The sequence below is a fragment of the Choloepus didactylus genome, chromosome X, assembly GCF_015220235.1.
Source record: "Choloepus didactylus isolate mChoDid1 chromosome X, mChoDid1.pri, whole genome shotgun sequence".
Lineage (NCBI taxonomy): Eukaryota > Metazoa > Chordata > Mammalia > Pilosa > Megalonychidae > Choloepus > Choloepus didactylus.
Window position 1 is genome coordinate 121,061,432 of NC_051334.1, and position 23,076 is coordinate 121,084,507.

The 23,076-nt window shown below is 44.8% G+C and overlaps 1 protein-coding gene and 1 long non-coding RNA gene across 2 annotated transcripts in view; one reads left to right on the forward strand and one right to left on the reverse strand.

Annotated features, from left to right (window-relative positions):
- Positions 1 to 15,619, reverse strand: part of LOC119522566 — a 143,609-nt gene extending 127,990 nt beyond the window's left edge. The window contains exon 1 of the long non-coding RNA XR_005214471.1: positions 15,524 to 15,619. This is a non-coding gene — a long non-coding RNA (uncharacterized LOC119522566). The remainder of the gene's footprint in view (positions 1 to 15,523) is intronic.
- The window catches only part of LOC119522565 (putative serine/threonine-protein kinase PRKY), a 114,952-nt gene continuing 106,724 nt past the window's right edge, over positions 14,849 to 23,076 (forward strand). The window contains exon 1 of the mRNA XM_037820976.1: positions 14,849 to 15,248. Coding sequence (XP_037676904.1) covers positions 14,990 to 15,248 — 259 coding nt within the window. The 5' untranslated portion in view covers positions 14,849 to 14,989. The remainder of the gene's footprint in view (positions 15,249 to 23,076) is intronic.

Here is a 23,076-nt window from a genome sequence, read left to right on the forward strand (position 1 = left end):
TTGTCTAAAGTGTGCGTAAGAGTGCCCACCAGAGTGAGCTCTCGGCTCCTTTTGGAATCTCTCTGCCACTGAAGCTTATTTCATTTCCTTTCACATCCCCCTTTTGGTCAAGAAGATGTTCTCCGTCCCACGATGCGGGGTCTACATTCCTCCCCGGGAGTCATATTCCACGTTGCCAGGGAGATTCACTCCCCTGGGTGTCTGATCCCACGTAGGGGGGAGGGCAGTGATTTCACCTTTCAAGTTGGCTTAGCCAGAGAGAGAGGGCCACATCTGAGCAACAAAGAGGCATTCGGGAGGAGGCTCTTAGGCACAACCATAGGGAGGCCTAGCCTCTCCTTTGCAGCAACCGTCTTCCCAAGGGTAAAACTTATGGTAGACGGCTCAGCCCATCAAACCACCAGTCCCCTATGTCTGCGGTCATGTTAGCAACCATCGAGGTGGGGTAGGCGAATACCCCTGCATTCTCCACAGGCTCCTCAAGGGGGCACTACATCTTTTTTTTTTTCCTTGTTTTTCTTTTTTTTTTTTTCTTTAACTTTCCCTTCTTTTTTAAATCAACTGTATGAAAAAAAAGTTAAAAAGAAAACAAACATACAATAAAAGAACATTTCAAAGAGACCATAACAAGGGAGTAAGAAAAAGACAACTAACCTAAGATAACTGCTTAACTTCCAACACGTTCCTACTTTACCCCAAGAAAGTTACATAATATAGCAACATTTCTGTGAACTTGTTCCTACTATATCCATCAGAAATTAACAGACCATAGTCATTCCTGGGCATCCCCAGAACGTTAAATAGCTTATCTGTTCTTCTTGGATTATTGTTCCCCCTTCCTTAATTGCTCTCTATTGCTAGTTCCCCTGCATTCTAAATTATAAACCATTTGTTTTACATTTTTCAAAGTTCACATTAGTGGTAGCATATAATATTTCTCTTTCTGTGCCTGCCTTATTTCGCTCAGCATTATGTCTTCAAGGTTCATCCATGTTGTCATATGTTTCACGAGATCGTTCCTTCTTACTGCCGCGTAGTATTCCATCGTGTGTATATACCACATTTTATTTATCCACTCATCTGTTGAAGGACATTTGGGTTGTTTCCATCTCTTGGCAATTGTGAATAATGCTGCTATGAACATTGGTGTGCAGATATCTGTTCGTGTCACTGCTTTCCGGTCCTTCCGGGTATACACCGAGAAGTGCAATCGCTGGATCGAATGGTAACTCTATATCTAGTTTTCTAAGGAACTGCCAGACTGACTTCCAGAGTGGCTGAACCATTATACAGTCCCACCAACAATGAATAAGAGTTCCAATTTCTCCACATCCCCTCCAGCATTTGTAGTTTCCTGTTTGTTTAATGGCAGCCATTCTAACCGGTGTTAGATGGTATCTCATTGTGGTCTTAATTTGCATCTCTCTAATAGCTAGTGAAGCTGAACATTTTTTCATGTGTTTCTTGGCTATTTCTATTTCCTCTTCAGAGAACTGTCTTTTCATATCTTTTGCCCATTTTATAATTGGGCTGCCTGTACTATTGTCATTGAGTTGTAGGATTTCTTTATATATGCAAGATATCAGTCTTTTGTCAGATACATGGTTTCCAAAAATTTTTTCCCATTGAGTTGGCTGCCTCTTTACCTTTTTGAGAAATTCCTTTGAGGTGCAGAAACTTCTAAGCTTGAGGAGTTCCCATTTATCTATTTTTGCTTTTGTTGCTTGTGCTTTGGGTGTAAAGTCTAGGAAGTGGCCGCCTAATACAAGGTCTTGAAGATGTTTTCCTACATTATCTTCTAGGAGTTTTATGGTACTTTCTTTTATATTGAGATCTTTGGTCCATTTTGAGTTAATTTTTGTGTAGGGTGTGAGGTAGGGGTCCTCTTTCATTTTTTTGGATATGGATACCCAACTCTCCCAGCCCTATTGTTGAAAAGACCATTATGACTCAGTTCAGTGACTTTGGGGGCCTTATCAAAGATCAGTCGGCCATAGATCTGAGGGTCTATCTCTGAATTCTCAATTCGATTCCATTGATCTATATGTCTATCTTTGTGCCAGTACCATGCTGTTTTGGCAACTGTGGCTTTATAATAAGCTTCAAAGTCAGGGAGTGTAAGTCCTCCCACTTCGTTTTTCTTTTTTAGAGTGTCTTTAGCAATTCGAGGCATCTTCCCTTTCCAAATAAATTTGATAACTAGCTTTTCCAAGTCTGCAAAGTAGGTTGTTGGAATTTTGATTGGGATTGCATTGAATCTGTAGATGAGTTTGGGTAGAATTGATATCTTAATGACATTTAGCCTTCCTATCCATGAACATGGAATATTTTTCCATCTTTTAAGGTCCCCTTCTATTTCTTTTAGTAGAGTTATGTAGTTTTCTTTGTATAGGTCTTTTACATCTTTGGTTAAGTTTATTCCTAGGTACTTGATTTTTTTAGTTGCTATTGAAAATGGTATCTTTTTCTTGAGTGTCTCTTCAGTTTGTTCATTTCTAGCATATAGAAACATTACTGACTTATGTGCATTAATCTTGTATCCCGCTACTTTGCTAAATTTGTTTATTAGCTCTAGTAGCTGTATCGTCGATTTCTCAGGGTTTTCTAGATATAAGATCATATCATCTGCAAACAATGGCAGTTTTACTTCTTCTTTTCCAATTTGGATGCCTTTTATTTCTTTGTCTTGCCGGATTGCCCTGGCTAGCACTTCCAGCACAATGTTGAATAACAGTGGTGACAGCGGGCATCCTTGTCTTCTTCCTGATCTTAGAGGGAAGGCTTTCAGTCTCTCACCATTGAGTACTATGCTGGCTGTGGGTTTTTCATATATGTTCTTCAGGCTTTCTTATTAAGATTATTTTAGTCTAACAAAAGAAGTTGGGAAATAGTTCTTGTTTCTCTATTTCCTGGAATTCATATAAGATTGGCATAATTTTCTTCCCTAACTATTTGGTGGAATTTATCTGTGAAGCCATCTAGGCCTGGAGTTTTCTTTGTGGATTTAATTTTCTTTTAATAGTAAACTATTTAGAATTTCTACTTTTTGTATCATTTTGGTAAGTTGTATTTTATAAGTCATTTTCCATTTTATCTAAAATTTCAAATTTGTTGTCGTAAAGTTTTTCATAATATCCTCTTAAGATTACTTTGATTGTTGGTATCTGTAGTTCATTTCTTCTTTTAGCTTCCTGTGTTAGATAATCTGTGCCTTTTTCACCCACCCCTCCGTGTTAATCACTCTTAGCAGGGGTTCATTAATTTTTATGGTGTTTTCAATGGATCAGTCTTTTCTTTGTCAAACCTCTGTTATGTTTTATCTGTTTTATTAATTTGTGATCTAATCTTTAGTATTTCCTTCTTTTAAAATTTTAATTTGCTATTCTTTCCCTAACTTTTTATAAATGATTATTATCTCATTAATTTTCAGTCATTTATTTTTCTAGTACACATTTCATGCTATAAATATCTCTTGAAGCAGCTTTAAACTGCTTCTCACAAGTTTGGATATTTAGTATTTTCAGGTCAAAACATTTTGCATGATTTTTTCTTTGGCCCTGCCATCATTTAGAGGTAGATTTCTTATTTTCCAAATATATGGGGATTTGCAAGTCTTCTTATTTTATTTTTTTTTATCTTCATTTTATTGAGATATATTCACATACCACGCAGTCAAACAAAACAAATCGTACATTCGATTGTTCACAGTACCATTACATAGTTGTACATTCATCACCTAAATCAATCCCTGACACCTTCATTAGCACACACACAAAAATAACAAGAATAATAATTAAAGTGAAAAAGACTGGGTACCTTTGTCTGTTTGTTTGTTTGTTTCCTTCCCCTATTTTTCTACTCATCCATCCACAAACTAGACAAAGGGGAGTGTGGTCCTTATGGCTTTCCCAATCCCATTGTCACCCCTCATAAGCTACATTTTTATACAATTGTCTTCGAGATTCATGAGTTCTGGGTTGTAGTTTGATAGTTTCAGGTATCCACCACCAGCTACCCCAATTCTTTAGAACCTAAAAAGGGTTGTCTAAATTGTGCGTAAGAGTGACCTCTCGGCTCCTTTTGGAATCTCTCTGCCACTGAAGCCCATTTCATTTCCTTTCACATCCCCCTTTTGGTCAAGAAGATGTTCTCCGTCCCACGATGCCAGGTCTACATTCCTCCCCGGGAGTCATATTCCACGCTGCCAGGGAGATTCACTCCCCTGGGTGTCTGATCCCACATAGTGGGGAGGGCAGTGATTCCACCCTTCAAGTTGGCCTAGCTAGAGAGAGAGGGCCACATCTGAGCAACAAAGAGGCACCCGGGAGGAGGCTCCTAGGCACAACCACAGGGAGGCCCAGCCTCTCCCCTGCAGCAACCGTCCTCCCAAGGGTAAAACCTATGGTAGAGGGCTCAACCCATCAAACCACCGGTCCCCTATGTCTGTGGTCATGTTAGCAACCATGGAAGTGGGGTAGGCGAATACCCCTGCATTCTCCACAGGCTCCTCAAGGGGGCTCTACATATTTTTTTCCTTGTTTTTTTTTTAAATCAACTGTATGAAAAAAAATTAAAAAAAAAAATACAATAAAAGAACATTTCAAAGAGACCATAACAAGGGAGTAAGAAAAAGACAACTAACCTAAGATAACTGCTTTACTTCCAACCTGTTCCTACTTTACCCCAAGAAAGTTACCTAATATAGCAACATTTCTGTGAACTTGTTCCTACTATATCCATCAGAAATTAACAGACCATAGTCATTCCTGGGCATCCCCAGAACGTTAAATAGCTTACCTGTTCTTCTTGGATTATTGTTCCCCCTTCCTTAATTGCTCTCTATTGCTAGTTCCCCTACATTCTACATTATAAACCATTTGTTTTACATTTTTCAAAGTTCACATTAGTGGTAGCATATAATATTTCTCTTTCTGTGCCTGGCTTATTTCGCTCAGCATTATGTCTTCAAGGTTCATCCATGTTGTCATATGTTTCACGAGATCGTTCCTTCTTACTGCCGCGTAGTATTCCATCGTGTGTATATACCACATTTTATTTATCCACTCATCTGTTGAAGGACATTTGGGTTGTTTCCATCTCTTGGCAATTGTGAATAATGCTGCTATGAACATTGGTGTGCAGATATCTGTTCGTGTCACTGCTTTCCGGTCTTCCGGGTATATACCGAGAAGTGCAATCGCTGGATCGAATGGTAACTCTATATCTAGTTTTCTAAGGAACTGCCAGACTGACTTTCAGAGTGGCTGAACCATTATACAGTCCCACCAACAATGAATAAGAGTTCCAATTTCTCCACATCCCCTCCAGCATTTGTAGTTTCCTGTTTGTTTAATGGCAGCCATTCTAACCGGTGTTAGATGGTATCTCATTGTGGTCTTAATTTGCATCTCTCTAATAGCTAGTGAAGCTGAACATTTTTTCATGTGTTTCTTGGCCATTTGTATTTCCTCTTCAGAGAACTGTCTTTTCATATCTTTTGCCCATTTTATAATTGGGCTGTCTGTACTATTGTCATTGATTTGTAGGATTTCTTTATATACGCAAGATATCAGTCTTTTCTCAGATACATGGTTTCCAAAAATTTTTTCCCATTGAGTTGGCTACCTCTTTACCTTTTTGAGAAATTCCTTTGAGGTGCAGAAACTTCTAAGCTTGAGGAGTTCCCATTTATCTATTTTCTCTTTTGTTGCTTGTGTTTTGGGTGTAAAGTCTAGGAAGTGGCCGCCTAATACAAGGTCTTGAAGATGTTTTCCTATATTACCTTCTAGGAGTTTTATGGTACTTTCTTTTATATTGAGATCTTTGGTCCATTTTGAGTTAATTTTTGTGTAGGGTGTGAGGTAGGGGTCCTCTTTCATTTTTTTGGATATGGATACCCAACTCTCCCAGCCCTATTGTTGAAAAGACCATTATGACTCAGTTCAGTGACTTTGGGGGCCTTATCAAAGATCAGTCGGCCATAGATCTGAGGGTCTATCTCTGAATTCTCAATTCGATTCCATTGATCTATATGTCTATCTTTGTGCCAGTACCATGCTGTTTTGGCAACTGTGGCTTTATAATAAGCTTCAAAGTCAGGGAGTGTAAGTCCTCCCACTTCGTTTTTCTTTTTTAGAGTGTCTTTAGCAATTCGAGGCATCTTCCCTTTCCAAATAAATTTGATAACTAGCTTTTCCAAGTCTGCAAAGTAGGTTGTTGGAATTTTGATTGGGATTGCATTGAATCTGTAGATGAGTTTGGGTAGAATTGATATCTTAATGACATTTAGCCTTCCTATCCATGAACATGGAATATTTTTCCATCTTTTAAGGTCCCCTTCTATTTCTTTTAGTAGAGTTATGTAGTTTTCTTTGTATAGGTCTTTTACATCTTTGGTTAAGTTTATTCCTAGGTACTTGATTTTTTAGTTGCTATTGAAAATGGTATCTTTTTCTTGAGTGTCTCTTCAGTTTGTTCATTTCTAGCATATAGAAACATTACTGACTTATGTGCATTAATCTTGTATCCCGCTACTTTGCTAAATTTGTTTATTAGCTCTAGTAGCTGTATCGTCGATTTCTCAGGGTTTTCTAGATATAAGATCATATCATCTGCAAACAATGACAGTTTTACTTCTTCTTTTCCAATTTGGATGCCTTTTATTTCTTTGTCTTGCCGGATTGCCCTGGCTAGCACTTCCAGCACAATGTTGAATAACAGTGGTGACAGCGGGCATCCTTGTCTTCTTCCTGATCTTAGAGGGAAGGCTTTCAGTCTCTCACCATTGAGTACTATGCTGGCTGTGGGTTTTTCATATATGTTCTTCAGGCTTTCTTATTAAGATTATTTTAGTCTAACAAAAGAAGCTGGGAAATAGTTCTTGTTTCTCTATTTCCTGGAATTCATATAAGATTGGCATAATTTTCTTCCCTAACTATTTGGTGGAATTTATCTGTGAAGCCATCTAGGCCTGGAGTTTTCTTTGTGGATTTAATTTTCTTTTAATAGTAAACTATTTAGAATTTCTACTTTTTGTATCATTTTGGTAAGTTGTATTTTATAAGTCATTTTCCATTTTATCTAAAATTTCAAATTTGTTGTCGTAAAGTTTTTCATAATATCCTCTTAAGATTACTTTGATTGTTGGTATCTGTAGTTCATTTCTTCTTTTAGCTTCCTGTGTTAGATAATCTGTGCCTTTTTCACCCACCCCTCCGTGTTAATCACTCTTAGCAGGGGTTCATTAATTTTTATGGTGTTTTCAATGGATCAGTCTTTTCTTTGTCAAACCTCTGTTATGTTTTATCTGTTTTATTAATTTGTGATCTAATCTTTAGTATTTCCTTCTTTTAAAATTTTAATTTGCTATTCTTTCCCTAACTTTTTATAAATGATTATTATCTCATTAATTTTCAGTCATTTATTTTTCTAGTACACATTTCATGCTATAAATATCTCTTGAAGCAGCTTTAAACTGCTTCTCACAAGTTTGGATATTTAGTATTTTCAGGTCAAAACATTTTGCATGATTTTTTCTTTGGCCCTGCCATCATTTAGAGGTAGATTTCTTATTTTCCAAATATATGGGGATTTGCAAGTCTTCTTATTTTATTTTTTTATCTTCATTTTATTGAGATATATTCACATACCACGCAGTCAAACAAAACAAATCGTACATTCGATTGTTCACAGTACCATTACATAGTTGTACATTCATCACCTAAATCAATCCCTGACACCTTCATTAGCACACACACAAAAATAACAAGAATAATAATTAAAGTGAAAAAGACTGGGTACCTTTGTCTGTTTGTTTGTTTGTTTCCTTCCCCTATTTTTCTACTCATCCATCCACAAACTAGACAAAGGGGAGTGTGGTCCTTATGGCTTTCCCAATCCCATTGTCACCCCTCATAAGCTACATTTTTATACAATTGTCTTCGAGATTCATGGGTTCTGGGTTGTAGTTTGATAGTTTCAGGTATCTACCACTGGCTACCCCAATTCTTTAGAACCTAAAAAGGGTTGTCTAAATTGTGCGTAAGAGTGCCCACCAGAGTGACCTCTCGGCTCCTTTTGGAATCTCTCTGCCACTGAAGCCCATTTCATTTCCTTTCACATCCCCCTTTTGGTCAAGAAGATGTTCTCCGTCCCACGATGCCAGGTCTACATTCCTCCCCGGGAGTCATATTCCACGTTGCCAGGGAGATTCACTCCCCTGGGTGTCTGATCCCACGTAGGGGGGCGGGCAGTGATTTCACCTTTCAAGTTGGCTTAGCCAGAGAGAGAGGGCCACATCTGAGCAACAAAGAGGCACCCGGGAGGAGGCTCCTAGGCACAACCACAGGGAGGCCCAGCCTCTCCCCTGCAGCAACCGTCCTCCCAAGGGTAAAACCTATGGTAGAGGGCTCAACCCATCAAACCACCGGTCCCCTATGTCTGTGGTCATGTTAGCAACCATCGAGGTGGGGTAGGCCAATACCCCTGCATTCTCCAGAGGCTCCTCAAGGGGGATCTACATATTTTTTTCCTTGTTGTTTTTTTTTTAAATGAACTGTATGAAAAAAAATTAAAAAAAAAAAATACAATAAAAGAACATTTCAAAGAGACCATAACAAGGGAGTAAGAAAAAGACAACTAACCTAAGATAACTGCTTTACTTCCAACCTGTTCCTACTTTACCCCAAGAAAGTTACCTAATATAGCAACATTTCTGTGAACTTGTTCCTACTATATCCATCAGAAATTAACAGACCATAGTCATTCCTGGGCATCCCCAGAACATTAAATAGCTTACCTGTTCTTCTTGGATTATTGTTCCCCCTTCCCTAATTGCTCTCTATTGCTAGTTCCCCTACATTCTACATTATAAACCATTTGTTTTACATTTTTCAAAGTTCACATTAGTGGTAGCATATAATATTTCTCTTTCTGTGCCTGGCTTATTTCGCTCAGCATTATGTCTTCAAGGTTCATCCATGTTGTCATATGTTTCACGAGATCGTTCCTTCTTACTGCCGCGTAGTATTCCATCGTGTGTATATACCACATTTTATTTATCCGCTCATCTGTTGAAGGACATTTGGGTTGTTTCCATCTCTTGGCAATTGTGAATAATGCTGCTATGAACATTGGTGTGCAGATATCTGTTCGTGTCACTGCTTTCCGGTCTTCCGGGTATATACCGAGAAGTGCAATCGCTGGATCGAATGGTAACTCTATATCTAGTTTTCTAAGGAACTGCCAGACTGACTTCCAGAGTGGCTGAACCATTATACAGTCCCACCAACAATGAATAAGAGTTCCAATTTCTCCACATCCCCTCCAGCATTTGCAGTTTCCTGTTTGTTTAATGGCAGCCATTCTAACCAGTGTTAGATGGTATCTCATTGTGGTCTTAATTTGCATCTCTCTAATAGCTAGTGAAGCTGAACATTTTTTCATGTGTTTCTTGGCCATTTGTATTTCCTCTTCAGAGAACTGTCTTTTCATATCTTTTGCCCATTTTATAATTGGGCTGTGTGTACTATTGTCATTGAGTTGTAGGATTTCTTTATATATGCAAGATATCAGTCTTTTGTCAGATACATGGTTTCCAAAAATTTTTTCCCATTGAGTTGGCTACCTCTTTACCTTTTTGAGAAATTCCTTTGAAGTGCAGAAACTTCTAAGCTTGAGGAGTTCCCATTTATCTATTTTTTCTTTTGTTGCTTGTGCTTTGGGTGTAAAGTCTAGGAAGTGGCCACCTAATACAAGGTCTTGAAGATGTTTTCCTACATTACCTTCTAGGAGTTTTATGGTACTTTCTTTTATATTGAGATCTTTGGTCCATTTTGAGTTAATTTTTGTGTAGGGTGTGAGGTAGGGGTCCTCTTTCATTCTTTTGGATATGGATATCCAACTCTCCCAGCCCCATTTGTTGAAAAGACCATTATGACTCAGTTCAGTGACTTTGGGGGCCTTATCAAAGATCAGTTGGCCATAGATCTGAGGGTCTATGTCCGAATTCTCAATTCGATTCCATTGATCTATATGTCTATCTTTGTGCCAGTACCATGCTGTTTTGGCAACTGTGGCTTTATAATAAGCTTCAAAGTCAGGGAGTGTAAGTCCTCCCACTTCGTTTTTCTTTTTTAGAGTGTCTTTAGCAATTCGAGGCATCTTCCCTTTCCAAATAAATTTGATAACTAGCTTTTCCAAGTCTGCAAAGTAGGTTGTTGGAATTCTGATTGGGATTGCATTGAATCTGTAGATGAGTTTGGGTAGAATTGACATCTTAATGACATTTAGCCTTCCTATCCATGAACATGGAATATTTTTCCATCTTTTAAGTTCCCCTTCTATTTCTTTTAGGAGAGTTATGTAGTTTTCTTTGTATAGGTCTTTTACATCTTTGGTTAAGTTTATTCCTAGGTACTTGATTTTTTTAGTTGCTATTGAAAATGGTATCTTTTTCTTGAGTGTCTCTTCAGTTTGTTCATTTCTAGCATATAGAGACATTACTGACTTACGTGCATTAATCTTGTATCCCGCTACTTTGCTAAATTTGTTTATTAGCTCTAGTAGCTGTATCGTCGATTTCTCGGGGTTTTCCAGATATAAGATCATATCATCTGCAAACAATGACAGTTTTACTTCTTCTTTTCCAATTTGGATGCCTTTTATTTCTTTGTCTTGCCAGATTGCCCTGGCTAGCACTTCTAGCAAAATGTTGAATAACAGTGGTGACGGCGGGCATCCTTGTCTTGTTCCTGATCTCAGAGGGAAGGCTTTCAGTCTCTCACCATTGAGTACTATGCTGGCTGTGGGTTTTTCATATATGCTCTTTATCATGTTGAGGAAGTTTCCTTCAATTCCTACCTTTTGAAGTGTTTTTATCAAAAGCGGATGTTGGATTTTGTCAAATGCTTTTTCAGCATCTATTGAGATGATCATTTGATTTTTCCCTTTCGAATTTTTAATGTGTTGTAATACATTGATTGATTTTCTTATGTTGAACCATCCTTGCATGCCTGGAATGAACCCCACTTGGTCATGGTGTATGATTTTTTTAATGTGTCTTTGGATTCGATTTGCAAGTATTTTGTTGAGGATTTTTGCATCTATATTCATTAGGGAGATTGGCCGGTAGTTCTCCTTTTTTGTAGCATCTTTGCCTGGTTTTGGTATTAGATTGATGTTAGCTTCATAAAATGAGTTAGGTAGTGTTCCATTTTCTTCAATGTTTTGAAAGAGTTTGAGTAGGATTGGTGTCAGTTCTTTCTGGAAAGTTTGGTAGAATTCCCCTGTGAAGCCATCTGGCCCTGGGCATTTATTTGTGGGAAGATTTTTGATGACTGATTGGATCTCTTTGCTTGTGATGGGTTGATTGAGGTCTTCTATTTCTTCTCTGGTCAGTCTAGGCTGTTCATATGTTTCCAGGAAATTGTCCATTTCCTCTACATTATCCAGTTTGTTGCCATACAGTTGTTCATAGTATCCTCTTATAATTTTTTTAATTTCTTCATGGTCTGCAGTTATGTCTCCTTTTTCATTCATTATTTTGTTTATATGGGTCTTCTCTTTTTTTGATTTTGTCAGTCTAGCGAGGGGCTTGTCAATCTTGTTGATCTTCTCAAAGAACCAACTTTTGGTGATATTTATCCTCTCTATTGTTTTCTTCTTGTTTTATAATGACTTTTAGTTTAGTTGCATCATGATCAGAGAACATAATCTGTATGATTGCAATTCTTTGAAATTTGTTGAGACTTGCTTTGTGGCTCGTGCTCAGTTTTTTAAAACATTCCATATGCATTTAAGTTGCTGGCTGCAGTGTTCTGCTTATATCATTTAGTTCCATTTCCATGTTTTATCTCCAAAGAACTGGGTGCCTGTAAAGATGGTTTCTGAAAAATGATTCAGCAGGGCTGGGCCAGCTGAGGGCATCATAATTATAAAATAAGCTCCACCTTCCTGGATTTGGCTCAGCTCCATGGACAGAGGCACAAGAGCTAAGGACTGTAATAGAACATAGGCAACTTCTGGGTTATCAGGAACTGCGAATGCAGTAACAAAAACAAACCCAACATGTTACTGTGCTATGACGAGGGATGCATGAGAAGCAAAGTATTGCACAGTGACAATGAGTGCTTGTGTATACTTGCATCACTAGTGGAGATAAACGTTCAGCACTGCAAATGATTTGCTGATGAATAGTGTGTTAGCTTCCTGGGGTTTCCATAACAAACAAATTACCACAAACTGCGTGACTTAAAACAAGAGGAATTTATTGTCCCCCAGATCTGGAGGGCAGAAGTACAAAATCAAAGAGGCACATTCCTTGCCTCTTCCAACTTCTGGTGGCCCCAGGCATTCCTCAGCTTGTTAAATGACTTAACAGCTCATCTGAGAAAATGGGAAAGAATACACTGACCTAATGCAGGAGAAATGACCTATTTTATTCCCAGGACATTGGAGACACTCAATAAAAGGCTTTTCTGAATAGCAGCAAAACTTGAATACTGAAATCTGGAAACACGTTACTGTAACTAAACACGTATCAGAATTTCATGAGAGCTTCTAAGACAAAATTCCAAGTGAGCACATCAGACAGGCATGAGATGTGGGATTCATGCGACAATGAGAGGCACTCTCCATGCTTGCTTTGTCCAGGTCTGAACTGATCACCGTCTTCTCTGGAAAACTGGGGAGTGGCCTTTCTGGAAGTTTGGAGACTTTGCCAGATGCTCTGGGAATCTCTCTTCCAGCTGGGCCAAACACACCATATAATCCATCACCATATATATTTGCAAGGTATCTGTTTAGATAGTTGAATGTTTAGATAGTTAATATGCATGTATGTATGTGTGTACGTGTATATAGATGCATGCATATGCATCTACATATATATTATATATGTATTCTGAGTTAACAAATCTAAAAGCAGATTTGCTTGCTCCTACATTTAACACCATCTCCACCTATTGCATATAATTTACAGTTCATTCTAGCAAAAGGCAAATATCCATTCCTCTTGTATGACACGAGTTCAGCATTTCCTTGTGCCACAACAAATTAAATACCTCCTCCTAAAGGCGTAATGACCCTTTCATGCCTCGCCCACAGGGATTTTTCTTTTTTCTACTTTACAGCAATATGCCGTGGTTTCTAAAGAATGTTTAGGATCCTTGCCAGATGAAAGCTGCTTTGTAGAGCAAAGGGTTGTGAAACGCAGTCGGCCTGTGCGACGGCCCAACTCTTTAACCCAAGCAGTGTCATTTTCAACGACTCTGGATCACGTTTTCCTTCCTGGGTGCAATTCCTAGCAAAGACATCTGCTCAATCGCCTGTGAAACCCTACCCTTGACAACCGGACCTAATTAGATGTCAGCATTTTCAGGGTCCAGTCCGCGTGGAGAAGGAGCGCGCACCGTGGGGAGACCGGGCTTTCCACGAGTGGACGGTCCCAAGTCGCCCCAGCCTCTCCGCCTGGCGCCCACGGCCGGGGCGAGCGGTGACCTTGACCCCAGAAGGCGCCAGCGCTCACGGGCTGCGAGGCGCATTTTCCGCATTCCAGCCCGGGATTTGGCAGAGAGGAGAGCCGGCTGCCATCCACAAAATGCTTGCAGGGTCAGCGACGCTGGCAGCCCCGGGCAAGAAATCCACAGCCCGAGCCTCCTTCCGACCTCCTAGTGCTACCTCCCAGTCGCACCCCCCTCCACCCCGCTCCACGTTGACAAGTGCTGCTCCCCCCAAAATGCATCCGAGCTGACTTAGTCGCGGCCTCGGCTCTCCGCCATCCCTCCTCCACGACGACCTCGGCTGACCTCTTGCTACTGCAAGTGCGGTCCGCGGTCCGGCCCCCTGGGAGCCGGGGGCTGGGGGGCACCAGGGCCTGTTCCAGTCCGGCCAGAGCAGAAGCTGCCTCTCCACCGGCGTTGCCAAATGGGTGCAGGACGCGCAGTGACGCTCGAATTTCAAATAAACACGAATCGTTTCTTTCACCTTAAGTCTGTCCCCAAAATTGCATGAGACCTACTTAAACTAGGAAAAAAAACCCCACACAGCCGTTGTTTCAGAAATCCAACTTTATCCGGCGTCCTGTATTTCTTTTTCCCTGCCGTGACCAGCATTTGAAAACCCTTGGCCAATCAAGTTTCATTCATCACAAGTCTCTCACTCCTTATTTTTTCTCGTGTTTATTTTGAAACAATTACAGATTCACAGGAAGCTGCCAAGAAACCGGCCCGAAGGACCCCCGCGCGCGTCACCCACCTCCCCACCCGGGCCCAGCGCCGTGCGTAACTGGCACCCGACACCAAAGCCAGGAGGCCAGATCATCCCGGGGTGTCCTCGGCTAAACCCGCGCGCCCCTCGGGGGAGTCACGGGCCACCAGCCCGTCCCCACCTTCCCTTCCACTTTCAGTGGTTTTTCAACTTTACTTTTGGTAGGCTACGCCCTCCCTGTCCCCAGCTGCGCCCGCCTCCTAGCCATCCGCGGGTCCCCGGAGCCTCAGAGCGCCCCACCCCGCGGCTCAGCAGCTGCTACCGCTGCCGGGGACTTCCGTGGCCCGCGCGGGGAACCCCCGCAAGGGCGCGGCGGGGGCGGAGCGCGGCGCGGGCAACGCCCCCAACCCGGCCGGATGCGTCGGGGCGGGCGCGGGGGCGAGCCGGCAAGGGGAGCCCCGCCCAGGCCGCTTCCGTCTGGCCCCCCCATTAGCTGGCACGCAGCGCGGGCGCCGGTGGAATGAACCCGGATCCGGGCGCCTGCCGCCAGGACCCCGACTCGTCCCCGCCAGCCCGGGTCGCGCCCCCCGCCGCGGCCGCGCCACCGCCCCCGCCGCCCGGCCCCCAGCGTCCGCCCCCCGAGGCCCGCGGCCACTACGACCAGCTGCTGCTTCTGCTGCTACTGCAGTGAGCGCCGCCTGCGCCCGCCTTTGTCCCCCGGCCGCGCACCGGGAGGCGGGGGCGCGCGGGGGGCGCGCGGGGCTGTGTCCCGCGGCCGCAGCCGATGCCGCTGCGCGCCGCCCCCGCCGCCGCGCCGCCCTCCGAGGTTGCGTCCGGGGAAGGCCTGCCCCGCCGAGCTGCGCGCGTTTCCATGGAGGCGCCCCGGCCGGCCGCGGCGGGGTGCGCCGCCCCGGGGGATCGCGGCGAAGACGCCCCCGAGGGGACCCTCGACGGGGAGCCCGCGCCGCGCCGCAGCCCCGAGGCGCCGTCGCCCGAGCCGCCCGCCTACCGGCTAGAGGACTTCGAAATGCTGCCCATCGTGGGTGAGTGCGACGCGCGGGGACCCGGCCTCCGGGGCGCGCGGCTCCGCCCGGGACGCTGGCGTTCAGACAAAGGGCCCCGCGTGCTGTCGTCCGGCCGCCTCCCGGGGAGGGTCCCTGCCCGCTGCCGCTGCGCTTGGGGTCCCCGCGCGGGGCTGCCCGTGCGTCCCCGGCCCCCGGGGCGCCCCGAGGGTTACAGGGCACCCCCCCTTGGAGCCTCTCGGAACCGTGAGCTGCGTGCCCCGCGGCTCCGATCGCTCCTCATTTACATCCCTCACCTCCTGTCCCCCGGAGTCTGGCCAGCCGGACGTCACAAAGCTTCCTGCGGGTCACCTCGCCCCGGGGACCTCGTGCGTCCCTCCCAGGCAGCGATTCCGAGAGGCGTGGCACTAAAGGGTCCACATCCAGGCCCCCTGACCCAGCGGCAGGACGCTGCTGCGTGGGAGTTACAGACCCAGCGGGACCTGGGAGAGCCTCTGAGTATCGGGGAACTGGTGGTCGCACGGGTTTATTGGGGTGGGGGGTGGGGGCGCTGTTGGAGATGAATTAGGCATTCCTTGACTTTGCATTTGCTTTTCGTCTTGTTCATCTGAAACTTGGAAATTCTTCTATTGGACATTTTCCTTTTCTTCCATCCTCCGGCGTGAACTTGACTCCAATTGGGCCGCTTTAAACTAGGTGTCAAGTTCTCTGGGTATTTGGCTCCCGAATCGCGCGCTGGGTGAGGGCGCAGTCCTGGCTGGACCAAATAAACGTCCTACCCAGACCTGGGCGCGGGATTTAAACTATTGGCACCAGCCGGCCTGTGGCTTCCTAGCAACTCCTGGTTGCTAAGGGGGTTGAGCCAACATGTTTCTCCTTAGGAAAATAAAGGGGGATTGGTAAGGGGGACAGCCTGGGTGCGCCCAGAGAACAGAGCGTCTCGGGCTTTCCAACTCTGTAAACAAGAAAACCAGGCCTGAAGCAGGAGGGCTCGTGGTCATAGCCGCAGACTTACCGGGACCTAGAGGCACCCAGAGTTACATCAGAACCACTGAGCAGAGAGAGGGGCTTCCTTTCTTCCTCAGTGGTCTCCTTGCAGATGTGTGGTTGGTGATGCCGAAGGGGGTCTCCGAGACCCCATTTGGGAAGGAGGGAGTGGGAGGAAGGCTGTGGGCTGGAAGGCTGTGCCCCAGGTGCTACTTGAGGGTGGAGTTTTGGGAAGAACATTCCGCTGTGACATGCTTCCATGCTGAACTCGCCTGTAGTAGCGGCTCAGCTCCTGGGCCCAGAGTTTAGGGGAGAGATGTGTGTTTTTCCAGCCTGGAGGGAGGAGAGAGGGGCTGGGGCTGGGGACAGGGTGGAGCTGGGCTAGCTCCAGAGTTGGCCTTGCCATGGACGAAGTCATCCACATCAGAAGCCATGGGTTCCCTGAGGTCCCCCTCTCTCCTCAGGGTCTCTGTTTCTTTCTGTAGACGTGCCTTTTGTCCTTTTGTTTCTGCTTCTCTCCAAGTCCCTGTCTCTTCTCTCTTTCTGTCACCTCCCCGCCCCCGCCCTCTCTCACCCTATCTGCAGTCAGCCGGCTCCTTTGAAAACTCTGTTGGAGTCATTTAAAATCTGGGGGTGTTTCCGGGGAAAGGGTAGGGCAGGAACCCAGATCTCTGCGGTGACAAGAGTAGGTGGAGATACAAATGCAGCCTGGAAGGTTGACAGAAGACTGGCCAGGCCTGGTGCCCAGTTCATTTGTATTTCTCTGGGGAAGTTGGGTGCATCTCGGTGCCTCACCAGGACTGGAAGCTGGCTGGGCTCAGGGCTGCAGAGGTGACGGGCTCAGGGCTGCAGAGGTGATGGATGGGCTCGGGGCTGCAGAGGTGACGGGCTCAGGGCTGCAGGGATGACGGGCTCTGCTGTCCACAGTCACATGGGGGAGGGTGTGGATAACACCAGTGGGCCGAAGACAGAGCCCAGGGGACACCTCGACCTTTAAAAGAGAATGTCACTGGTTTGGGCAGATGGAAAAGCTTTGGGTGTGGATCGGGGTGATGGTTGCATGACATTGTGAACATAATCACTCACACTGAATTGTATGTCTGAATGTGGCTAAATGGGGGAGTTTTAGGTTATGTGTTATGAGAATAAAATTAAAACAACAAAAGCATAGGACTGTACAACACAAACAGTGAACCTTAACGTCAATTATGAACTATCATTAATAATATACTTAATGATACTGTTTCATCAGTTGTAGCAAAAGTACCACACTAATGCAAAGTGTTAATAATGTGGCAGGGTATGCATGATTTTTCTGTAAAACTCCAACTGTTCTAATAAGAAATTAAAAAAAAAATGTTGCCACTCCAGGGGACCAAGAGGGCTTGGCAGGGGAAGAGCTTTCCTCTTTGAGTTTCTTTGCAGCCTTTTCCTGATGATGATGCTTCTTCAAGGACGGCTTCTGGGAGGGCGTGAAGCATCTTCTTCCTTACCTTTCCATGCCAGGAAAATAAGTTCCTTTTGGACTCTTCCTTCCATTCTCTCCCCCATCCCTAACCCCCCTTCCCCACCTGCCCCAACATGTACTCGCAGAGCTCTAACTTGTCTTTGGGGCTATCTGTTTATGCAGCTTCTCACTTGGGTAATGCCATCCCTGGGGGCCTTCTAGAATGAGTCTGGATGACACTGATTGGCTTGTTAATTCCTCCCTGAAGGATGATGTTCCTGCCCCACCCAAGTCTGCATTTTAAACTTGCCTGAGCTCCCCTCTCCTACCTGAGTTACACTGTAGAGTGAGTTAGCTGGTGCCATCCTTGGGATCTTCACCCTGCACCTTTACCTCTGACCTGGGCACACAGGAGGCGCCTGGTGTGATTTCAGAATCGCCTATTTGATATTGAGAAATGCTGTGTGTGGCATTCTGGAGCAGTAACACATGGGTCTTGTATGCACGTACATTTCTGTCCACTTTGGCAAAGCACATGGTCGCAGGGCCCCGAAGCCCCCATTGTGATAAAACAAGGAGAGTAGTAGTGATGTTTGGCCTCCAATGCAATCACCTTTTTCTGTGTTTCTAGTCAACTTAACTTGCAAATCACTAGAGTTCCAGATTGACCGGTATTCCATGAATGTGGATAGTTTGGAAGAAAGCAGTTTGCATTTGTAGAAAATTGGATGGTGTCACTGTTTGAGAGCACAGAAGCAACTATGGGGTAAATGTAGTGTAAATTCTTTATTATGTAGATTTTAGAAACTCTGGACCAAATTGGCCTACAGTGGTTCGGAACCCAGTTCTCCAGACTTTCCATTTGATCTGGCCTTGTGTGTGCCTGGGGTGAAGCACAGTGATGCTCTTAAAAATATATGTATTTTTAATTTTGAAATAATTATAGACTCAGAGGAGGCTGCACGAACAGTACAGAGTCCCATGTTCTCTTGGCCCAGCTTGTCCCACAGTGACATCTTACAGAGCTGTGGCACAAAATCAAAACTGATTTTTGAGACATCAACTTGGGTACATTCCCGCTAACGAGACAACACATTTTGTTCCGTTTCCACCTGTTTTTATATCCACTCGTTTTTATGTTGAGTGTGTGTGTGCCTGTCTGGTTAAATGCAGTTTCAACCCATGATTCCTTCCACCACCACTACATGATACAAACTGTTTCATCAACACAAAGGAGCTCCCTCAAGCTCGATACTTTTTATTTTTTTGCAGCACAGATCACATTCTCTGAAAGTTTCACTTTCTTAAGCTCTAGGAGACTTTCCTTAATGAATATTTAATTACATCAGTTTTTTCTAAGCAGCTGTCTTAGTTTCCTGTGGCTGTTGTAACAAATGCCCACAAACCTGGTGGCTTAAAACAGCAGGAATTTACTGTCCCCACAGTTCTGGGACCAGAAGTCTGGCATCAGGGGGTTGGCAGGGTGGGTTTGGTCTTAAACCTTTAGGGAAAACCTGTTCCAAGCCTCTGTCCTGGCTTCTGGCAGGGGCTTACTGGCACCCCATGGCGTTCTCTGCCTCTAATGATACGTGGCCTTCTCTTTCTTCCCTCTTCCCATAGGACACTGGTCATACTGGATGAGGACCCCCCCCAATCTCATTTGGCCACATCCTAACTCATCACATCCTCAAACACCCTGTTTCCAAACAGGACCAAGAGTAAGGATGTGAACATGCCTTTTTTGGGGGGACACAGTAGAACCCATAATAGGTGCTTACAATCTGTATGGATAATTTTTCTTCCTGCACTCCCCGCTCTCTGGAAATGGCCAGGGTAACCTCCTGGATGAGTAGAATGTGGAACAATTGACATTTTATCCTGCATGTAAATAAATCATTTTATAGGCACTGTTTACATCAGCCATCAGAAGGGAGAGCTGTTTATCACTTAACATCACCCAGCAATTTGTGTTTGGCTTTTTCATTGTATTTTTCTTCTGTGGGTGCCTCATGGTTGTTGAAGCTCCCGTGCAAATGACAGTTTCAGTCTAATACCATCAGAGGAACTTCAAGATCGGAGATACAAAAGTTGCCTAGAGAATATTTCCAAGTAGGGAAGTCCTGCTATTTGTTCCTGTTCCTTTTTTAAAAATGGAAGTTCACTTAATTATTGAATTGAAATCCACATAGCACACGATTAACATTTAAAGTGAACAACTCAGGGGCAGTTAGTACAACCATGGGGCTGTGCATCCATCACTTCTGTCTACATTCAAGATGTTTTCATCTCCCCAGAGGGAGACCCCACACCCATCAGCTGTCACTCCCCGTTTCTCTGTCCCCAATCCTTGGCAGCCGCCACTGTGCTTTCTGTCTCTGTGGATTTGCCCGTTGTTTCCTCTTCATTCTGCAAGTTCTCTGTCTTCCCCATTGCTTCTCTGATTCCCAGAAGGATGAGGGGCAAGTTGGACGAGCATGAGAAGACCCAGAGCCCGTCACTCCCTGCTGTTGAGAAAAAGGTCTTTTGAAAGAAGGGTTAAAAACTGCATGGAGTAAGATTCAGAATGTGGAGCAAAAGAACAACAGTAAGAAAATATGGGATGGGAAAGACTCATACATTGGGGGACAAATATGCAGTCAGACCAAGGAGGGCAGTGATGGCCATGGTGGGGGGCAGTGTGGGATGTGACCTTTTTTGGAAAGAGGGTCTCTGCCAATGAAATTAGTTAAGGATCCCATGCTAAAAGCATCCAGCATTATCTAGGTGAGCCCAAAGTGCAACGACAAGTCCTTGTAAGAGACAGAAGGGAACGGACATAGAGAGGGAAGGCCATCTGAAGGTGGAAGCAGAGATTGGGGTAAGGTTGCCACAAGTGAAGAAACACCTGAGGCCACCAGAAGCTGGAAGAGGCCATGACGGATCTTCCCCTAGAGCCTTTGGAGAGAGCATACACTGCCCACACCTTGACTTCTGCTCTAGAGAACTGAGAGAGAACAGAGTTCTGCTGTTTTAAGCCTCCCGGTGGGTGGTCATTTGTCATGGCAGCCTGGGAAACCAACATGCTTGTCCAAGAATGGTGGAGCTCCATAGCTGTGTCCTCACCCATTGGTCACAGAGAGCCCAAAAGTCTTCCCTTCTAGGCAATTTTATAGAATGGTGTGTGGGGTCCCTGGCGTGTTTTCTCCAAATCCTTGAAGGTGGATGGCTTCCAGTTATAATTTTGAAAGTGTTTTCCAGGAGAAACCTCATCAGAGTTTGCATTTGGGAATGGTTAAAGCAATGGAGGCATGCATTTGTTTCAGAAGAAGAGGTGGCCCAGGACTCAACTTTTGGGAGAGATCATCCCCAGAGCAGGATGGAACCAAGAAGGCGCCCCTTTCCCTGACTCCCCTTCTGTCCTGACCCCTCTGCTCCTCTCCTCACCATCCATCCTCCCCACAGTGGGCAGCCAGAGAGAGCTTCTTCTCAGGGGTCAACTTCATCTTGTTACTCCTCTACTTGAATCCAAGGCTAGAGCTGTCCATGTGGCCAGACCAGGGTTCAGAAGGTGCCATCTTGTTTGTGGCTAATATAACAAAGCACCACAAACTGGGTGGGTTAAACTAACAGAAATTTATCCTCTCGCAGTTCTGGAAGGCAGAAATCCAAAATCAAGGTGTTGGCAGGGCCGCTTTCCCTCTGGAGGCTCTGGGGCAGGAGACTTCCTAGACTTCCAACTTCTGGTGGTGACTGGCCATCCTTGTCTTGTGGAAGCATCAGTCCAGCCCCTGATTCTATCTTCCAGTTCTTCTCCTCGTCTCTGTGTCTCTTCTCCTGTTTGTATAAGGACATCAGTCCTATTGGATTTGGGGCTCACCTGACTCCAGTATGACCTCATTCTAACTGATTGCATTTGCAATAATCCTATTTACAAATAAGGCCATATTCTGAGGTACTGGGGGTTAGGGCTTCTACATACCCTTTTGAGGGACCCAGCTGAACCCCTAATAGTCTCTACCTCGCCTCACTTCTCTTGCCTGTTACACTTGCCTTCCTGCTCATGAGTTCCTCCCATGAGGGCAAAGATGACTGCCTACCTGCAGACTCACATCAGAACATTCTGGAACCCCCAGAAGAGGGCACCTCCCTCCCGTGTGTGGCCCACCTTGGGTTCCCCATGTGGACGAAGACATGGCACCATGATTGTGTGTAGACCTGGCCACAGGCAGGCCCCTCCGCTGTTGGGAATAGACAGGGGAAGAAGTGGGCAGAGGAGACAATGTGACAAACACAAAGCTGTCAGTTCCACCTTCCCCACTCTGGGTCCACCCGGGAAGCTTCTAACCACCATGTTGTTTCTGAGAAGAGACACATTCAGAATTCTAAGTAAAGCACTTTCAGTGTCTTCTGGGGCAATACCCTGGGCTTCCTCTGTACTTCCCCCCAATTTTTTTCAAGTAACCACAGGGCTACCATGTTCACTGCCTGTTTGAAAGATGTTCTCTTTCTCTTGTTCTTTTAAACCCTGCATTTGCTCTTTCTTACTTGGGAGAAGAGTCAACTGCTAATCAAAAAAGTTAACTGTTGGGGGGATTTACGGTGTGCTAGGCAGCTTACATCCACTGCACTTGGTTTTCACAACATCTTTGTGGGGACCTTTGAATCTTCTTTGCTCTCACACGCAGTGTGTGAGCTGGTCACAGCATTCCACTTTGCCGCTTGTCTTCAGGCAAGTTCCGTCCATTCTCTCAGAGCCTGTTTCCATCAAGGTCATGAATATGCAGTGTGCCTGATAAGGAGCCACTGCCCTCTCACCTTAACTTATGCACGTATTCATTCCTAAGTAGGGTGGCCAGCTCCGCCTGTTTGCCCAGGACTTTGCCTGGGTAGCACTGAGAGTCTTGCATTTCGGCAAACCCCTCAGTCCTGGCAAACAGGGACGGTTGCTTGCGCTACTCAAGCAACAGATGTTATTGAGCATCTTCTAAGTGCCAGGCCTGTTTTTGGACTTGGGATGGGATAGTGAAACCAACGCACAGACCACTGCCTTGTTGGAGCTTGTGTTCTGGGTGGGGAGACCAAGTAAGTAGTAACATCATCTATGAATGTGGTGCTTTCTCTGAAGGTCATAGAACTATGGGGAGGGAAAGGCAGAAGAGGGATGTGGGAAGTGGGGAGGCTGGCAAAGTGAGGGGGCCATGTTACCATGGAAGGAGATGATATGGATACAGCATCTTTCCCAGAAGGAAGTGTTTGATACCCAGGAAAAGAAGAGTACTCCATAATCAGGACATCAAGCTCTCGTGGAGGGCTTGTGGAAACACGATGGTCATCCCCACCCCCAGAGTTTCTGATACAGTATGTCTGGGATGGGGACAATCATTTGCATTTCTAACATCAGGGAACTACAAATCAAAAGCATAGTGAGCTAACAGT